The sequence below is a fragment of the Cetorhinus maximus genome, chromosome 20, assembly GCF_964194155.1.
Source record: "Cetorhinus maximus chromosome 20, sCetMax3.hap1.1, whole genome shotgun sequence".
In the NCBI taxonomy this organism is placed as follows: Eukaryota; Metazoa; Chordata; class Chondrichthyes; order Lamniformes; family Cetorhinidae; genus Cetorhinus; species Cetorhinus maximus.
This window is the reverse complement of record NC_135898.1, coordinates 87,068,201-87,087,522: the sequence shown is the minus strand read 5'-3', so window position 1 is coordinate 87,087,522 and position 19,322 is coordinate 87,068,201. Positions and strand designations below refer to the sequence as shown.

Here is a 19,322-nt window from a genome sequence, read left to right as displayed (position 1 = left end):
GCATGTGTCCCCGTGCGTGAGTCCCCCCGTATTCCTGTGTCTCCGCGTGTGTGCGAGTGTGTCCCCGTGTGTGTGTGTGTCCCCGTGTGTGTGTGTGTGTCCCCGTGTGTGTGTGTCCCCGTGTGTGTTTCTGTTTGTGTGTCCCGGTGCGTGCGTGTGTGTCCCTGTGTGTGTCTGTATGTGTTCCCCTGTGCATGTGTCTGCATGTGTTCCCGTGTGTCTGTGTATTCGTGTGTGCGTGTTCCCATGTATGCATGTGTCTGTGTGTGAGTGTGTGTTCCTGTGTGTGTGTCTGTATGTGTTCTCTTGTCTGTGTGTTTGTGTGTCTGAATATGTGGGTCTATGTGTCCCTGTGCGTGTGTCTGAATGTGTTCCCGTGTGTGTTCCCATGAGTATGTGTGTTCCCATGTGTGTGTGTTCCTGAGTGTGTCTGAATGTGTTCCTGTGTCTGTGCTCCCGTGTCTGTGTGTGCGCTCCCGTCTGTGTTCCCGTGTCTGTGTGTGTTCCCGTGTCTGTGTGTACCTGTGCATGTGTGTCTGAATGTGTGCCCGTGTGTGTGTCCCCATGTGTGTTGGAATGTGTGTGTGTCCCCTGTGTGTGTGTTACCGTGTGTGTGTGTCCCCATGTGTTCCCGTGTGTGTGTGTGTTCCAGTGTGTGCGTGTCCGTGTCCCGGGTGTGTGTGCGTCCGCATGTGTGTGTGTCCCCGTGCACTTGTGTGTCCCCTTGTGCGTGTGTGTGTGTGTCTGTGTCTGTGTGTGTTCCCGTGTCTGTGTGTGTTCCCGTGTCTGTGTGTGTTCCCGTGTCTGTGTGTGTGTTCCCGTGTCTGTGTGTGTGTTCCCGTGTCTGTGTGTGTGTTCCCGTGTCTGTGTGTGTGTTCCCGTGTCTGTGTGTGTGTGTTCCCATGTCTGTGTGTTCCCGTGTCTGTGTGTGTGTGTTCCCGTGTCTGTGTGTGTGTGTTCCCGTGTCTGTGTGTGTGTGTGTTCCCGTGTCTGTGTGTGTGTGTTCCCATGTCTGTGTGTGTTCCCGTGTCTGTGTGTGTGTTCCCGTGTCTGTGTGTGTTCCCGTGTCTGTGTGTGTTCCCGTGTCTGTGTGTGTTCCCGTGTATGTGTGTGTGTGTTCCCGTGTCTGTGTGTGTGTTCCCGTGTCTGTGTGTGTTCCCGTGTCTGTGTGTGTGTGTTCCCGTGTCTGTGTGTGTGTGTTCCCGTGTCTGTGTGTGTGTTCCCGTGTCTGTGTGTGTGTGTTCCCGTGTCTGTGTGTGTTCCCGTGTCTGTGTGTGTGTTCCCGTGTCTGTGTGTGTGTTCCCGTGTCTGTGGGTGTCTGTGTGTGTTCCCGTGTCTGTGTGTGTGTGTTCCCGTGTCTGTGTGTGTGTGTTCCCGTGTCTGTGTGTGTGTGTTCCCGTGTCTGTGTGTGTGTGTTCCCCTGTGTGTGTGTTCCCGTGTGTGTTCCCGTGTCTGTGTGTGTGTGTTCCCGTGTCTGTGTGTGTGTGTTCCCGTGTCTGTGTGTGTTCCCGTGTCTGTGTGTGTGTTCCCGTGTCTGTGTGTGTTCCCGTGTCTGTGTGTGTTCCCGTGTCTGTGTGTGTGTTCCCGTGTCTGTGTGTGTTCCCGTGTCTGTGTGTGTGTTCCCGTGTCTGTGTGTGTGTGTTCCCGTGTCTGTGTGTGTGTGTTCCCGTGTCTGTGTGTGTGTTCCCGTGTCTGTGTGTGTGTTCCCGTGTCTGTGTGTGTGTTCCCGTGTCTGTGTGTGTGTTCCCGTGTCTGTGTGTGTTCCCGTGTCTGTGTGTGTGTGTTCCCGTGTGTGTGTTCCCGTGTGTGTTCCCGTGTGTGTGTGTTCCCGTGTCTGTGTGTGTGTTCCCGTGTCTGTGTGTGTGTTCCCGTGTCTGTGTGTGTGTTCCCGTGTCTGTGTGTGTGTGTTCCCGTGTCTGTGTGTGTGTGTTCCCGTGTCTGTGTGTGTGTTCCCGTGTCTGTGTGTGTGTTCCCGTGTCTGTGTGTGTGTTCCCGTGTCTGTGTGTGTTCCCGTGTCTGTGTGTGTGTGTGTTCCCGTGTCTGTGTGTGTGTGTGTTCCCGTGTCTGTGTGTGTGTTCCCGTGTCTGTGTGTGTGTGTGTTCCCGTGTCTGTGTGTGTGTTCCCGTGTCTGTGTGTGTGTGTGTTCCCGTGTCTGTGTGTGTGTGTTCCCGTGTCTGTGTGTGTGTGTGTTCCCGTGTCTGTGTGTGTGTGTTCCCGTGTCTGTGTGTGTGTGTGTTCCCGTGTCTGTGTGTGTGTGTGTTCCCGTGTCTGTGTGTGTGTTCCCGTGTCTGTGTGTGTTCCCGTGTCTGTGTGTGTGTGTTCCCGTGTCTCTGTGTGTGTGTGTTCCCGTGTCTGTGTGTGTGTGTGTTCCCGTGTCTGTGTGTTTGTGTTCCCGTGTCTGTGTGTGTGTGTTCCCGTGTCTGTGTGTTTGTGTTCCCGTGTCTGTGTGTGTGTTCCCGTGTCTGTGTGTGTGTGTGTGTTCCCGTGTCTGTGTGTGTGTTCCCGTGTCTGTGTGTGTGTGTTCCCGTGTCTGTGTGTGTGTGTTCCCGTGTCTCTGTGTGTGTGTTCCCGTGTCTGTGTGTGTGTGTTCCCGTGTCTGTGTGTGTGTGTTCCCGTGTCTGTGTGTGTGTGTTCCCGTGTCTGTGTGTGTTCCCGTGTCTGTGTGTGTGTGTTCCCGTGTCTGTGTGTGTGTTCCCGTGTCTGTGTGTGTGTTCCCGTGTCTGTGTGTGTGTGTGTGTTCCCGTGTCTGTGTGTGTGTGTGTTCCCGTGTCTGTGTGTGTGTGTTCCCGTGTCTGTGTGTGTGTGTGTGTGTGTGTTCCCGTGTCTGTGTCTGTGTGTTCCCGTGTTTCCGTGTCTGTGTCTGTGTGTTCCCGTGTCTGTGTCTCTGAGAGTTTGTGCATGTGAGAGAGCCTGTGTGCATTAGAGTTTCTGTGTATGTATCTGCCCTGATGCACTTAACCCTAATTTCTCATTAAAAGCAAAATATTCTTCTAAATTTTCTTTCTGACTGATAACCTGCTTATCTGACTTCAATGCCTGTTAACTACCCATTGACGCTGCTGTGGAACAGGTGGCCCATATTGATAGATCTATTTTTAACTTTCTGAATTGACAGATCTTTGTCAGGGAAGGACATTGAAGGGTGACAGAGCCAAGGCAGGTGGTCACAGGCCAGCAATGAACTAACTGAATGGCAGAAGGAACTCAAGGGGCTGAAGGGCCTCCTCCTGCCCCTGTTGAATCACCAAATTGTAAATCTTAATGGGAGGATTCTTCTAGCCAGCGCTGCTGGTAATGTAGCAGACCTGGGGTAAAAATCACAGGCTGATTGATTCTTGTCATTCAAGGAGTGTGTTATGAGAAAAGACTAACAGAAACTGGCACTCTTCACTGTGTAAAGAGCCCCAATGATGTGGGATCTCCTGCGAAGGTCTATAAACCAGATTGGAAATGGTAAATCCAGTAAATCACTTTGCTCTAAACTATGATATGACAAGAGGTCACTGATACAAGCTAGGAATAGAAGGGCTTAGTATTTGTGTCAGAATACACCCCACATAAAGAGTCATCAGCAACAGATTACTGGGCATGGCAGAGTTATTTAAGAGACAGTAGGTTGCTGTTAGGAGACGGTTGGTTTTGTGGTTGGGGTGACAGGCCCGACTCACCCATGTGATTTTTGGGAAGGTTTACTGATGTCAAGGTCTAAGGGGAGCTGGATATAATGCTCTGGAAATGGAAGGAAGACCCTGAGCGAAAGACTATCTCTCAGAGGGTGACGGAGGGAACAGCTGGAGGCAACTCCACCTTCAAACCTCTTCCTTTGATGGTGATGCTCTTAAAAATGGTGGAACGTAAGCAAATTAAAATTACTATCTCTTTCTCTCTTCTTTTTTAACCTTCCTCTCTCTCTCTTTTTTGCCCTCCCTCTTTTGCTCTCTTTTTTGTTTATTGTTTTTCTTTCTCTCCTTTCTCACTTTTGTCCTCTGCCCCTTTCACTTTTTCGTCTTCCTCCTCTCTTTTTCTCTCCCTGTTTGGAAGCAGACTTTTTTTCCGATCTCCAGCTATTCATTTTGTGGGAGAGAAGATGAAAACAGTATTATCCCCTGTGATGTGTTGCTGAGTTCTATGTGGACCCCTGTGGTTTTATTCCGGTGCACTTGGGCACTGCGAATGCAAGTGGAACCTTGCAAAGTGTGATTATTTGGAAGTGAATTGCGTCCATGCCTAACGCATGAATCTAGTGTGTTGAAGTTTTGGAATGTGTGGCCTGTTGCACTAGTTCAGTTGGGATTTGCCCATGTTTTACACAAGTTAATAACATGAGAGAGACCATTATTTCTGTCTTTTTTTTAGATTTAGATAGTTGGATAATGTTAAAATAAGCAGCTGCCGACTTAGAGAAAGTTGGAACAATGGGTTGTTGCTCACTGATCTTGTGAACGACTTAGATTATTCCCTCACAGGGAGTAACTGAAGGAACTGGCTAGGCTGGCACCTCAACATTACCGCCATGCTCCATCTGTGTGGCAGCTAATGGCACAGCAAGCACATGATGATCATAATAATTATATAATGATGGTGCTGGCCGTTCACGGTAATTACTGAATCAAACGTTTCCTCGGCTAAAATAACCGATGACCAGAGTTCCCCTTCTCGGAGAGAGGGTTCCTGTGGCTGCTGGGGTAAGGGATAGAGTCTGTCTCAGTCATGGTGCAACCCTCACCTTGGTGGACTAGCCCCTGGTGCTCACTGCGTAGCTCGTACAATGGAACACTGATAACCTAGGGAGGTTACATTTGTGTATGAAATGCAATTTGCCACTTGCCCCTCTCCCAGGTTTTCGCTGATCTTGTCTTGAGTTCATTTGATGGTACGTTTTGTTTCTTTTAGATAAAGAATGTTTTTATTTTGTTTTATTTAGCCAGTTTTTGATCCGAGGCTTTTTAATTCACTTTTCAGCTCACTGATTTGGACCCATTAATACTGAAAAGCAGGCAGCTGGCTGGTAGGTCATTGTACATAAAAGTTTACAGTATTTTAGTAATCTTGTGTTAGCCACTTTTTTTTTCTATGCCTCTTTAAAAACATTCTTTATAGGAAATGCAATTCTTAATTCCTGCCTCGACCTCTTTGGCAGTAAGATTGCTCTCTCCCTGGCTGTTCTCTGACTCTGAAACAGACTGTTTAAAATCTTGGAACACCATTTATACCCAAGTTGAGCTTTTGACTCCATATCCAGGACAAAGCAGCCCCGTTTGATTGGCACCCCATCCACAAACATTCACTCCCTCCACCATCGACGCACAGCAGCAGCAGTGTGCGTACCATCTACAAGATGCACTGCAGGAATTCACCAAGGCTCCTTAGGCAGCACCTTCCAAACCCACGACCATTGCCTTCTAGAAGGACAAGGGCAGCAGGTAGATGGGAACACCGCCACCTGGAAGTTCCCCTCCAAGCCGCTCACCATCCTGACTTGGAAATATTTTGCTGTTTCTTCACTGTCGTTGGGTCAAAATCCTGGAACTCCCTTCCTAACAGCACTGTGGGTGTACCTACACCACAGGAACTGCAGCGATTCAAGAAGGCAGCTCACCACCACCTTCTCAAGGGCAACTAGGGATGATCAATAAATGCTGGCCCAGCCAGCGACACCCACATCCCGTGATTAAATAAAAATAATCTGCTCCGTCATCAAGACGTCTGATTTCCCTCGCTGTAACATCGCCTCATCTCCAACCCCTGCCTCAGCTCATCTGCTGCTGAAACCCTCATCCATGCCATAGCTGCCTCTGGACTGGACCATTCCAATGCTCTCCCCACCGCCCTCTCGTTCTCCGCCCTCCATAAACTTGAACCCATCCAAAACTCTGCTCTTCGTCTCAGAACTCGCACCAAGTCCCATTCGCCCATCACCCCTGTGCTCGGTGACCTATGTTTGTTCCAGTTTGGCGTCGCTTCCATTTTAACATTTTCATCTTTGTTTTCAAATTCCTCTCTGGCCTCCTTCCCTCCCAATCTCTGTTAGCTTCTCCAACACTCAGATAACTGCTCTCCTCCAATTCTGACCTCTTGAACAACCGCGGTTTTCACTCCACCCCTTGGTGGTTGTACCTTCAGCTGCCCGGGCCCTAAGCTCTGGATTTCCCTCCCTAAACCCCTCTGCCGCTCTCTCCTCCATTAAGATGCTTCTTAAAATCTACCTACCTTGTTGACCAAGCTTTAGCTTATCTGACTTAATATCTCCTCATGTGGCCCGGTGTCAAACCCTTGGGACGTTCTGAGGAACTTCACAGCCACCGAAGTACGTTTGAAGGGTTGTTGCTGTTGTAATGTAGGAAATGTGGCAGCCAATATGTACACAGCAAGATCCCACAAACAGCAATAGAACCATAGGAAAAGTACGGCGCAAAAAGAGGCCATTCAGCCCATCGCGTCTGCGCCGGCCAAAAACAGAAAATAAGAAACTAGCCGCTCATTTTAATCCCACTTTCCAGCGCCTGGTCTGTAGCCTTGCAGGTTACAGCATTTCAGACACAGATCCAGGTACCTTTTAAATGAGTTGAGCATTTCAGCCTCAACCATCAATTTAAGCAGTGAATTCCAGACACTCACCACCCTCTGGGTGATAAAGCTTTTCCTCATGACCCCTCTAATCCTTCTACCAATCACCTTAAATCTCTGCCCCCTGGTAATTGGCAGGGAAACAAGTCTTTCCTGACTACCATGTCTAGGCCCCTCAATTTTGGACACCTCAATTAGGTCACCCCTCAGCCTCCTCTGTTCTAAGGAAAACAACCCCAGCCTATCCAACCTCTCCTCATAGCTGCAATTTTCCAGCACTGGCAACATTCTTGTAAATCTCCTCTGTTCTCTCTCCAGAGCAATTATGTCCTCCCTGTAATGTGGTGCCCAGAACTGCACACAAAATTCCAGCTGTGATCTAACCAGCGTTTTATACAGTTCCATCATTACATCCTTGCTTCTGTATTCAATACCTCATCCAATAAAGGAAAGCATTCCATACGCTTCCTCAACCACCTTGTCCACCTGTCTTGCCACCTTCAGGGACCTGTGGATATGCACTCCAAGGTCTCTCATTTCCTCAGCCCCTCTCAATGTCCTCCCGTTTATTGAGTAATCCCTTGCTTTGTTTGCCTTCCCCAAATGCATTACCTCATTTTTCTGGATTAAATTCCACCTGCCACTTCTCCGCCCACTCAATGAAACCATTTGATATAATTCCAGAGTTGACAGCTAACTACACGGCCAATTTTTGTGTCATCTGCAGATTTCCCAATTATGCCTCCCACATTTAAGTCTAAATCATTAATATATACAACAAACAGCAAGAGTCCCAAACACTGAGCCCTGTGGAACACCACTGGGAACCCTTTCCATTCGCAAAACCATCCATCGATCATTGCCCTTTGTTTCCTGTCGCTGAGCCAATTTTGGATTCAACCTGCCACCTTCCCCTTTATCCCATGGGATCTCACTCTCCTGACCAGTCTGCCATGTGGGACCTTGTCAAATGTCTTCCTGAAATCCATGTAGACAACACCCACTGTGCTACCCTCATCAACCCTCCCTGTTGCTTCCTCAAAAAATTCTATTGCGTTAGTAAGACACGATCTTCCCCTAACAAAGCCATGCTGAGTGTCCCTGACCAATCTGTGCCTTTCTAAGTGACAGTTTATCCTGTCTCTCAGAATTGTTTCCAATAGTTTGCCCACCACTGAAATCAGACTGACCAGCCTATAATTTTCTGGCCTATCCCTCACACCCTTTTTAAAATCAAAACTTCAAAAGGAAACTTACAAAATCAAATTAGAATGGTACTCCTGGGGTATCCCCTATTTATATGTGCTCAAAGGCCAATGAATATCCAAATCAATGAGATAGATGACCAGATAATTTTTTTTGCCATTTTGTTTGGGGTATTGGGGTATTTGGGGTATTGGCCAGGACACTGGGGAGAACTCCCCTGTTATTCTTCAAAATAGTAATCATGGAATATTTTTGTGCTCACCTGAAGGGACAAACAGGACGTCAGTTTAACATCTCATCTAAAAGAAAGCACCTCTGACTGTGCAGCGCTCCCTCAGTACTGCACTGGAGTGTCTGCCTTGACTTTTAGTGCTTAAGTCTCTGGACCGGGACTCGAACCTGCAACCTTCTGACTCACGGGTGAGAGTGCTACCCATGAGCCACGGTTGACAGTTGGATGTAATATGTAGTCAGGGGAGAAGAATTAAAGTGCTACTGTGAATGGAATTTCTCTCTTTTTCGTATTTCTAAGCATATTTGGCCTGTGAAAATGAAACTCATAGGCCTCACTGCCAAAGGGAAGGGATTTGCTGCATTGATGGATTTGCAGCTCGGTTGCAAGTCCGGGTGGAAATGGTCTCGTGCACAAAACCTGCTTTCAACTCTTTACTCTTAAGCCCACCCACGATGGCCGGATTGATGTCGATAATGGAGACAGAGGGAGACTGGTGCAGGAGCAGTGTCAATGTCTTATCAATGACATTGTTAAGGTTAAGGGAAATAGGTGATGGATATTCATAGTCTTTGAGCACGTACAAATAGGGGATGCCCCTGGAGCACCATTCTAATTGGAGTTTGTGAGTTTCCTTTTGAAGTTTTGATTTTTGTTACAGTGCCCCACCGAGGGCTATCGCCCTCTCTCATTAGTTTATTTCATTGACCATTTGTTTTATTTTTAAAGAGAATATAAAAAGGGGATGCCCTGGGAACATCGTTTTAATTTAATTAATTAAGTTTCCTTTAGAAGTTTTATTTTTGTTACTGTGCCCCATCAGGGGCTGTCACCCCTTTTTATTAGCTTATTGCTGTACGATTTATTAAAAAGATCATATAAATAGCTGGGGCACTGGATTGTGTGGGATGTGAGCTGTGACACTGAACAAACTCTCTCAATAAAGGAAAGCTCCATGTCTTAGTTTCAGCTTCACCAACTGGCTTGGACCCTGTTAACAAGTGGGAGTTTTCCGTGTCACTTCTTGGCCTTTAGAATCATAGAATAGTACAATACAGGAGGCTATTCGGCCCATCGAGCCTGTGCCAGCTCTTTCAAAGAGGAATCCACCTAGCCCTAATCCTCCTCTCTCTTTACCTATATCCCTGCAATTTTTTCCCCCTTCAACTATTTATCCAATTTCCTTTGGAAAGTTCCAAGTGAATCTGTGTCCAGCATCATAATTAGGCAGTGCATTCCAAACCCTAACCACTCATTGTGGAAATAGGTTACTCCTCACATTGCCTCTGGCCCGTTTGCCAATCATCTTAACTCTTTATCCTCAGGTTATCGATAAGGGGTGAATGCCACCCCTTGGGTCACAGCTTTTTGAAGGAAGAGGAGGGAAGGGATTAATGTTCGAGGGACTCAAAGAGCTTGACCTGGCCGCCAATGAGGCCATGATCGTCTGGTTATTGTTGTAAATCCTGACTTCACACGCTGCCTATTGTGTCCCACAGAGCAAGGGATTGACTTGGCTAAACAAGGCAACTATTCTAAGGCTGTCGAGCTCTTTACAGAAGCTGTCCAGTTTGATCCCAAGGATCACAGGTAACTAAATGACTGACCTTGGGCGCGGGTGGGAGGTTAAAAGGGGAAAAAGCAGCGGTATGTTGGAAAACCTGTTCCAATTCACCAACTCCTTAGTTTGACTGAGGCAGGGCAATGACTGACAGCCAACCAGCTTGCAGGGGGTGAATTGTCATTTTTAATATGTTAATGAGGCTGGACATAGTGGAAATGGTAGCCTAGTGATAATGTCACTGGGTTAGTGTTCCAGAGGCCCAGGTTAATGGGTTCGAATCCCACCACAGCAACTGGTGGAATTTAAATTTAATTAATAGCGAATATCCCCACTTCTTTCCTCCATCAAAAGGTCAGAAGTGGGGATGTTCACTGATGATTGCACAATGTTCAGCACCATTCGCGACTCCTCAGATAGTGAAGCAGTTCATGTCCAAATGCAGCAAGACCTGGACAATACTCAGACTTGGAGTGACAAGTGGCAAGTAACATTCATGCCACACAAGTGTCAGGTAATGACCAACTCCAACAAGAGAGAATCCAACCATTGCCCCTTGATGTTCAATGGCATTACCATCACTGAATTCCCCACCATCAATATCCTGGGGGTTACCATTGACCAGAAACTGAACTGGACTAGCCATATAAATACTGTGGCTACAAGAGCAGGTCAGAGGCTAGGAATCCTGTGGAGAGTAACTCACCTCCTGATAGCCCAAAACCTGTACAAGGTGCAAGTCATGAGTGTGATGGAATACAGACCACTTGCCTGGATGAGTGCAGCTCCCACTGCACTGAAGAAGCTGGACACCGTTCAGGACAAAGCAACCTGTTTGACACCCATCCACCACCTTCAACATTCGCTTCCTCCACCGATGCACAGTAGCAGCAGTGAGTACCATCTACAAGATACACTGGCACCACTCGCCAAGGCTCCTTCAACAGCACCTTTCAAACCCGTGACCTCTACCACCTAGAAGGACAAGGGCAACAGATAGATGGGAACACCACCACCTGGAAGTTCCCCTCCAAGCCTCACACCATCCTGACTTGGAAATATATCACCGTTCCTTCACTGTCACTGGGTCCAGATCCTGGATCTCCCTTCCTAACAGCACTGTGGGTGTACCTACACCACAGAGAGTGCAGCGTTTCAAGAAGGCAGCTCACCACCACCTTCTCGAGGGCAATTGGGCATGGGCAATAAATGCCGGCCTAACCAGTGATGCCCACATTCCCTGAAAGAATAAATGGAAAAATGAATCTGGACTATAAAGCTAGTCTTGGTAATGTCGACCATGGCAACCATCATCGATTATTGTAAAAACCCATCCAGTTCAGGGAAGGAAATCTGCCGTCCTTTCCTGGTCTGGCCTACATGTGACTCCAGACCCACAGCAATGTGGTTGATTCTTAACAGCCGTCTGAAATGACCTAGCAAGCCACTCAGTTCAGGGTAATTAGAGATGGGCAATAAATGCTGGCCTTGCCAGCGATGCCCACACCCCAGGGAAGAATAAAGAAAAGAACGCTTTTGTTTTAACCGGCTTTGTGGGTTTAGCTGGCTGGCAGGTATGGCTTCCTTCCCTTGCCTGTTTGTTTGAATGAGCCACACCAGTGTTGTTAAGTTATTGTTGTTAAACTGTGCACATGCGGTGTCCGGAAGAGGTGCTGGTGAGCGGCCGTGTGATACGTTCCGGGATGTTCTGGCCAGGTTTGGCCTCCGCTGAGGGTGTTTATCCACCTGACTGGAAGCCATACCCGTCTGACAGGCTAACTCCTGGCCCAGGAACCTGCCCATGATGGAAGACACATGCTGGGAAACGTAGATACCGACTCTGCCCCCATCCCTTCTCCCAGCGCAGCAGCATGCTAAAATTCCCTCACCCCCCTCCCTACCCCGACAGCGCGACTTATGTCAGTTTTATTGTTTAATAGTTTTATTGACATTATATAAATAAATTCATCTTTTATTAAATTGTCATTGAACAGCCAAGCTGCCAGATTAATAATAAATGGCTGGGTGACGTTAGGTCAAATGCCCTAACTACAGCTTGTAATTATCTAGAACTTTCTAATGTGATAAGTGCTCAAAGGCTCTTCACAAGTGACAAATGAGACATTGAGCTATGGAAATTGGAGAGATGAATGAAAACTGAGTCAAAAGTGTCTTAACTCGCAGCAAGTCCCATTGTCCCATCACCCATGTGCTATATTGGCTGCCAGTTAAACAACACCTCGATGTTAATATTCTCATCTGTGTTTTCAACTGCCCCCATGGTCTCACACCTCCCGATCTCTGTAAATCTCCTCCAGCGCCCCAACCCTTCGAGATATCTACACTCGAATTTTGGCCTGTTATGCATCCCCAATTTTAATCGCTCCACCATTGGTGGTCATGCCTTAGTTCCCCACCCTCTGGAATCCCCTCCCTATCCCCCTCCACCTCTCTACCTCGCTTTCCTCCTTTAAGATACTCCTTAAAACTTACCTCCTTGACCAAGGTTTTGGTCACCTGACCTAATATCGCCTTGTGTGTCTCAGGGTCAGGTTATGTTTGAGAATGGCTCCTGTGAAGCACCCTGGGATGTTTAAGTTTAAAGGTGATATGTAAATGCAAGTTGTTAACAAAAGGGCGAATGGGCTGTAGCAATTTGGGGGGAGTGAGTGGAACGAGGCTTAGCGAGAGACGGCAAACTAATGTTGGAACTCCAAAACCTGCTGAGGGGAAGAATTTGATGGGTGCGATGGTTATTATCCGGTTGTGAATTAATAAAACCCTCTCAGTGCAGTTTTGTTATTGGATTAATGTTGTGAATCTGGTCACCTGAGGGTGCTGTTGTTCAACCAATAATTTATTTTATGATAATTGAGCACGAGTTGTATTCCTTGGGGCTAAGGCGCTGTTAGTGTTCAGAGAATCAGTCTTAGCCTGTCACTGGTCTCACACACACCACTCTCCAGGTTAATGTCTTATAAGGTGGAGGGACTGACATTCTAATTGTTAATCAACTTACAACACCCCAACAAGTTTCTCTGTCTCTCTGTCTCTCTCTCTGTCTCTCTCTCTCTCCGTCTCTCTCTCTCTCTCTCTCTGTCTCTCTCTCTCTCTCTCTGTCTCTCTCTCTCTCTGTCTCTTTCACTTTGTGTCTGTCACTCACTCCCCCCCTCTCCCCTTCTCTCACTCCACTCCCCGCCCTCGCTCCACTCCCCCGCCCTCGCTCCACTCCCCCGCCCTCGCTCCACTCCCCCGCCCTCGCTCCACTCCCCCGCCCTCGCTCCACTCCCCCGCCCTCGCTCCACTCCCCCGCCCTCGCTCCACTCCCCCGCCCTCGCTCCACTCCCACTCTCTCTCTCTTCTTATTCCTCTTTCTCTCTCTCTCCTTTCTGTTTCTCCCTCTTTCTCTCCCTTTCTCTATCACTCTATCTCTCTCTCCTCTCTGGCTGCTGTCTCCAATGATCTCACCTCTTTCTCTGGATTCCACAGAGTTCAATCTTGGCGTCACCTCTGGGTACAGTAGTGGTAACTCTGTATCACCCTCAGTCATAAAGACTGATTAAAAATAGCCAATTAAAACCTTAGCCATGTCTTGGGACTCTGCCCATTTCTGCCCTGCACAACCTTTCAATGCTGGCTCCTAGGAGAGAATAGAGAGATGCCTGAAGGTTTGTTTAAAAAGATGGGCATTTAATGGGACAGTAGAAGTTTCAGAGCCGTGAGCTGAGATGTTTAAAAGCTGAACAACAACAGCTTATATTTATATAGCACCTTTAACATAATGACACGTCCCAAGTTGCTTCACAGGAGCGATTATAAAACAAAGTATGACACCGAGCCACATAAGGAGATATTAGGCCTGCTGACCAAAGGCTTGGTGAAAAAGGTAGGTTTTAAGGAGTGTCTTAAAGGAGGAGAGAGAGGTATAGAGGCAGAGAGATGTAAGGGGGGAATTCCAGGGCTTGGGGCCCAGGCAGCTGAAGGCACAGCCGCCAACGGTGGAGCGATTAAAATCAGAGATACCCAATAGGCCAGAATTGGAGGAACGCAGGGACCTTGAAGGGTTGTGGGCTGGAGGAGGTTACAGAGCTAGGGAGGGAAGAGGGAAATCAAGAACAGGGAACACTTGAATAGACCATATATAAGGGAAGGAGAGAGCAGCTGAGCTGAGTTTTGATGTACTTTAACAAAGAACTAGCAGAGACACAGTGGGCTGAATGGCCTCCCGCTGAGCTCGGAGCTTCTAGGGTTCTATGTTGTTTCTTCTCCATCCTAATCGCTGTGTCGAATAAAACGCTTGCTGTAACACAGTTGGCGTTACTGGGAGTAGGCCTATAAATAGCGCTGGAGTTGCACCAGTGGACCTTGTACAGCACGTGTTGTGATCCAGGTTTATTCTAAAGGGCCACAACTGGAAACTAATTGACCACTTGGGAGTTGTTAAATCGCAGCAGCAGTTTCAGCCTCAGGCCCAGTCTGTACTCTCAAGCTGTGCAGCTCCCGACTTAACCACACTAAAATAATAATTGACCATTGCAATTGCAGCAATCATTAAAGTATAAGCTTCCTGTTCTGTGAAGTTGCCCTGTAGCTATTTAATTCCGGCTACAGTTTTTTTTTCCCCCCCCTCTCTGTATGTCAACTCCATCGACGTATGGATCAATTTTTTTTGTTTTACTGAAAGGTGACTGGTTGAATTTTCTCGTGACGTGCAGTCCAGAGGGTGAATGAGCGGCAGAAACCAGCACCATTTAACAATGTCTGTTTCAATGTATTTGAGATTAAATCGATAGGAGAATTTTGCGAGGGTTGCTTTTTTTAAAAATAGAAGCTTATGGTTTTTGTTTTTCAACGATGAAGGGCGAGAGGAGGGTGAGGTTTTAAGCGGGGGAAGGTGGCGCTGGTGGTGGGTAGGGACGCCAGTTTCATTCCTCCATCCAGCTGTTAACTATCTGGACTGCTCTTGTCTGCCTTGGCAGCACCAGCTGGATTCCGACCTGCCAACACGAATCCTGCAGGGATCGCTTTGCTAAGACAGCAGATGCGCAGCTTTATCCAGGGAGGGGACGAGCAGCGTGTGGTCTTGCTCAGGCCTTGACAAAATGCTCAGAACCCACCCCGTGTGTTCTGTTCGGTTCTTCCGGACAGGTGAGACCCAGGTTCTGAGGAATTGTGGAATTATAAATCATCGCGGATCATTTGCACTGGCTGGTGAGTCAGCGATGATGTCGAAGGTATAACTGCAGACGGAATGATGATGGGTGTAGCTTGTGGAATCGTAGAACCTTCCCATACAGGAAGAGGCTCCTGTGGGCCATCAAGCCAGTGCTGATTCTGTGAACGAGCTGTCCCATTTCATGTCACCTTCCAGCTTTTACCTCCACAAACCCTGCAAATGAATTCTCTTCAAATGACACTTCCAGTTACCTCTCGAAAGCTCCTGTAGAGTCTGATCCCGCCACCCTCACCCCCACAACCACATTTTCAGATAGCGCATCCTAGACCTTAATAATCCACTGAAGATGTTTCTGCTTGTTTCCCCTCTAGTCCTTTCCCCAAATATTTTAAACCCGTCACCGTTAGTTGCCGACGGACTTGTCAGATTTCCACATGATGAACTTCACATCTCCGAAGGTTGGTGCCAGTGAGCTGTTTGAGAAGGTTTCAACAAGAGCAGCAAGCAACAAGACCGAAAAATAGAAACAAAAAACCAAAAAGACCAAAAGATAGAACTTGTACACAACCTCGGGACATACCAAAGCGTTCTGCAGGCAATTAGGCACTTTTGAAGCACAGTTGTTGTTGCAATATGGGAAATGTGACAGCTAATTTGTGCATAGCAAGCTCCCACAGACAGCAATGTGATAATGGCCAGATGATGTGTGTTGGCGATGTTGGTTGAGGGGATAGATATTAGCCCCAGGACACCACGTGAATTCCTCTACTACCCTTTGAAATGATGTCCTTTGGATCTTTTACCTCCACCTGAGAGGGCAGTTTAATGTTTTATTCCAAAAAAAAAAGGCACCTTGGACAGTGCAGCACTCCCTCAGTGGGACCGCACTCAAAGAGTGTCTGTCTCTGGAGTGGGGCTTGAACTCAGAGCTACTGACTGAGCCACAGCTGATAATACAGATGCTGGAAACCTGAATTCAGAAGAGGAATGGCTGGAAACACTCAGCAGATCAGGCAGCATCCGTGGACAGAGAAAAATGGAGTCAACATTTCAGGCTTTCATCAGGACTGGAAAAAGCTGTGGAGATATAATAGGTTTACAGCAAATATAGAGGCAGGAAAGATGGCGGGGAGGTGAAACGAACAAAAGTGAAGGTCAGTGATAGGATGGAAGACATGAAAGATTAAATGACAGAAGGAACGAGAGGTGTGTCCGGAGAAGGTGTGAATGGAGGGTTGGCCTATTTTTCAGGTGTTGATGGAGAGAAGAAATATCGGCCAGGACACCAGGAGAATTCCCCTGCCCCTCTTCAAACACTGTCCTGGGGTATTTTACATCTACCCGCAAAAGCTGGATCTCCGTTTTATGTCTCATTCAAATGACAGCATTTGCGACAGTGCAGCACTCCCTCGGTGGTGCACTGAAATGTTGACCTGGATTGTGTGGCCACGTCCCTGGGGTGGGAACTTGAACCCGAGACCTTCCAACTTAAAGATGTTACCACCAGAAACAAGCTCACCTGTGACTTCCCTTTAATGATTGTCACACTTAATACCGGAGAAATTAGCGAACAGCCAGTTTCCTGATGTTCAAAGCAGAGCAAGTGATTAAGGCCAGAAGCTTTTACTTACTCCGTGTAGGTGGTGTGTGTGTGTGTGTGTGTGTGTGTGTAGAGTTTAATATCTTGGAAGAATGGTTGATACATAGAATTTTTAACCTCAAACATTTAATTAGCCTTGGGTAAATTTTGTGTAAAATTTATTATCCCTTGTCATTAAATTACTTTAGTGCTGTGCAATACTAAATTGGGTACATGTAATAATGTGCTATCGAACACAAGTTCACATTTCATACTGCCCTTTCTCATGTCTTCAGGATCATCCAAGTTGCTTTGCGTCCGATGGCTTACTTTTGACGAGCAGTCACTGTTTTGTAGGCAAATGCAGCATCGGATTTGCATACAGCGATGTCCCACACACAGCAAACATATGAATGACCGACTAATATCTTAATGGGTGCAGATTGAGGGAGGAATACCGGGTTTGCACAATTGTTCGTGGTTATTGTGTTGCTGCCATGTTGCTCGGTGTGCCGTTGCTGGTCAAAGGGTTACAACCACTCAGTGTATGTGCTTCCACCTTGCTGTCAGTTCACATGAAAATTGGTGATGTGGTTGGAAAATAATGTTTGGGCTGCAGTCACCCAAGATCTACCTGCAATGTAAAAGACACCCGACCCCCATCCATGAAATGTGGGCCTGAAGGGTTTACCAGGGGCTAGTAGCAAAGGCTCAAAGATCGCTCGGTAGTACACAACTTGAGCATTGCTGAAAAAAGAGACATGCTATCAAAGCTTTTTGCCTTGTACTCATCAGGACAGGTGCAAGAATGCCAAATTTCAAAGGGAGCAACAATTGGTACAGCAAGGGGAAAATGGCCGACTTGCCAAACAATCTTCTCATGCGGTATAAATTGTTGCTCCCTTTGAAATTTGGCATTCTTGCCTCTGTCCTGTATGAGCGCAAGATGATAAGCTACAACAGCGTGTTCCTTATTTTCCTCAGCAATACTAAAGATGCAAAGCTTTGATCACGCTGAAATTAAAGAGGTTGCATTTATATATGACGCAAGCCTTCGTGATATTCCAAAGCCTTTCACTATCAGTGTGACTCCATCAACAATCCATCTGCTTTTCCCTTCTCAGCATTCTGAAAATAACAATCCCGCTGTGACACCCTTCCTCACTCTTCTGCCACCTACTCTCCTTCCCCTGGTACCCTGCCAGGCGGTTGCGAGAGATGTGCCTTCTGCCCGTTTGCCACTGTCTGCGACACTGGGCACACCTTGTGGGTGAGGCACCAATTTCCAAATACACTCTCCCCCACAACCCTTAGCACCTGGGTTTTCGGAGACTGGAGCCCGTGTCTCCGCTTGCTGGGACTGCCTGACGCAGGGTTCAAGCCCATAGTCCCCTGACTGAGAGGTGGAGATGCTATTACCAAGCCAAGAGTCCTTCCCCTTTGCATCACTAATGCACTAGGAATTAAACGTGTTGCAGGGGATGAGCTGAGAAACCACTACACTTATTCACTGCGACAAAATGAAATTTTAATCACAAACTACAAAGGGAAATTTTTTTTCCCCTTCAGTGTAAGACTGATGAAATTCTTTTTGATTGTGTCTGCTCTCTTTTGTCAGAGCCTTGCCATTCATCAGCTGAGAGTGAAGGCCAAGTCAGTCCCACCTGAAAGAAAGACTGAGGTGTTTTTAATACAGAGAGCAATCTTCCAATAACTAATTTTCAGGATAAATGTGATTGATTCTCGCTTTGTCTACACAACAGAAATGTGTTAGGTTTATTTTCCGGAGTAATTACCTGCACAGTCCAATAGTCTCTGAAGATAGAATCATACAGCCTAGGAGGGGACCCTTCGGCCCATCATGCTTGTTGCTGGCTCTTTGAGAGAGCTATTCAATTTTAGTCTCACTCTTCCTGCTCACCCCTGCACTTCTCATTTTCAAGCCTTTATCCAACTCCCCATCTGAAAGTTTCTATTGAATCTGCTTCCACCGCCCTTTCAGGCAGTGCATTCCAGATCGCAACAACTCACTACTTTTAAAAGAAAAGTTTTCTTCTCATCTTCTCTTCCCCCACCCTCCCTCCATGGCTTTTCTCAGCAGCTGTCTTAAATCTATTAAATCCTCTGGTTACTGACCTTCCTGCCGGTTTTTAAAAATTAATTTACAGTATATGGGTGTCGCTGGCTGGGCCAGCATTTATTGCCCATCCCTAGTTGCCCTCTAGAAGGTGGTGGTGAGCTGCCTTCTTGAACCACTGCAGTCCATGTGGTGTAGGTACACCCACAGCGCTGTTAGGAAGGGAGTTCCAGGATTTTGACCCAGCGATAGTGAAGGAACGGCGATATGTTTCCAAGTCAGGATGGTGAGCGGCTTGGAGGGGAACAGTTTCTCCTTATTAACTCTATCAAAACACTAAATAATTTTGAACAACTCTGTCAGATGATCTCATGACCTTCTCTGCTCTAAGGGGAACGAACCCCAGCTTCTCCAGTCTCTCCACACAACTGAAGCCCCTTGCCCCTTGCCCCTGTTGCCTCTCTAGCGCACTTCCACCGCACTCCCTCTGCTTGCCATTCCTTCTGAAGTGCAATGTCCAGAGTGGGATACTCTGTTCTCGATGAGTTGGCTTTCACTCTCATTTTTTAAGTCACTCGGCACAGTGTTCGCAGTTGGGCTGAAGTGAGTGGAGAATTAAGAGTCTTATTCATTGTGTTTGCTTTATGGTGGGAGGAATTCTATCAAGGTTTGCTGTGCCTATTCTCATCCCTTTCCCTCAAGCCATTCTTCATCCCAGTGTCACCACTCACTGAGGATATTGTGCTGTAATATCAAACCCCACTGCTCCCTGAGCAGCGACAATTGTGAGAGAGTTTGATCCAACCACCAGATTGCCCCAATTCTACCTAACTGTTTAATGTAGGTTAACAGAATACCAGCACCAGGTTTGTAAACTTACTAAGTAAATAACTGTTTATTGAACAAATTGTCTTTAACCAGTGG

The 19,322-nt window shown here is 47.2% G+C and overlaps 1 protein-coding gene across 2 annotated transcripts in view; it reads left to right on the top strand.

Annotated features, from left to right (window-relative positions):
• LOC144694550 (uncharacterized) overlaps window positions 1–19,322 on the top strand; it is a 188,531-nt gene that overhangs the window by 86,732 nt on the left and 82,477 nt on the right. For both annotated transcript variants that reach the window (XM_078565109.1, XM_078565108.1), the window contains exons 7-8: window positions 4,963–5,008; window positions 9,505–9,595. In XM_078565109.1, coding sequence (XP_078421235.1) covers window positions 4,963–5,008; window positions 9,505–9,595 — 137 coding nt within the window. The remainder of the gene's footprint in view (window positions 1–4,962; window positions 5,009–9,504; window positions 9,596–19,322) is intronic.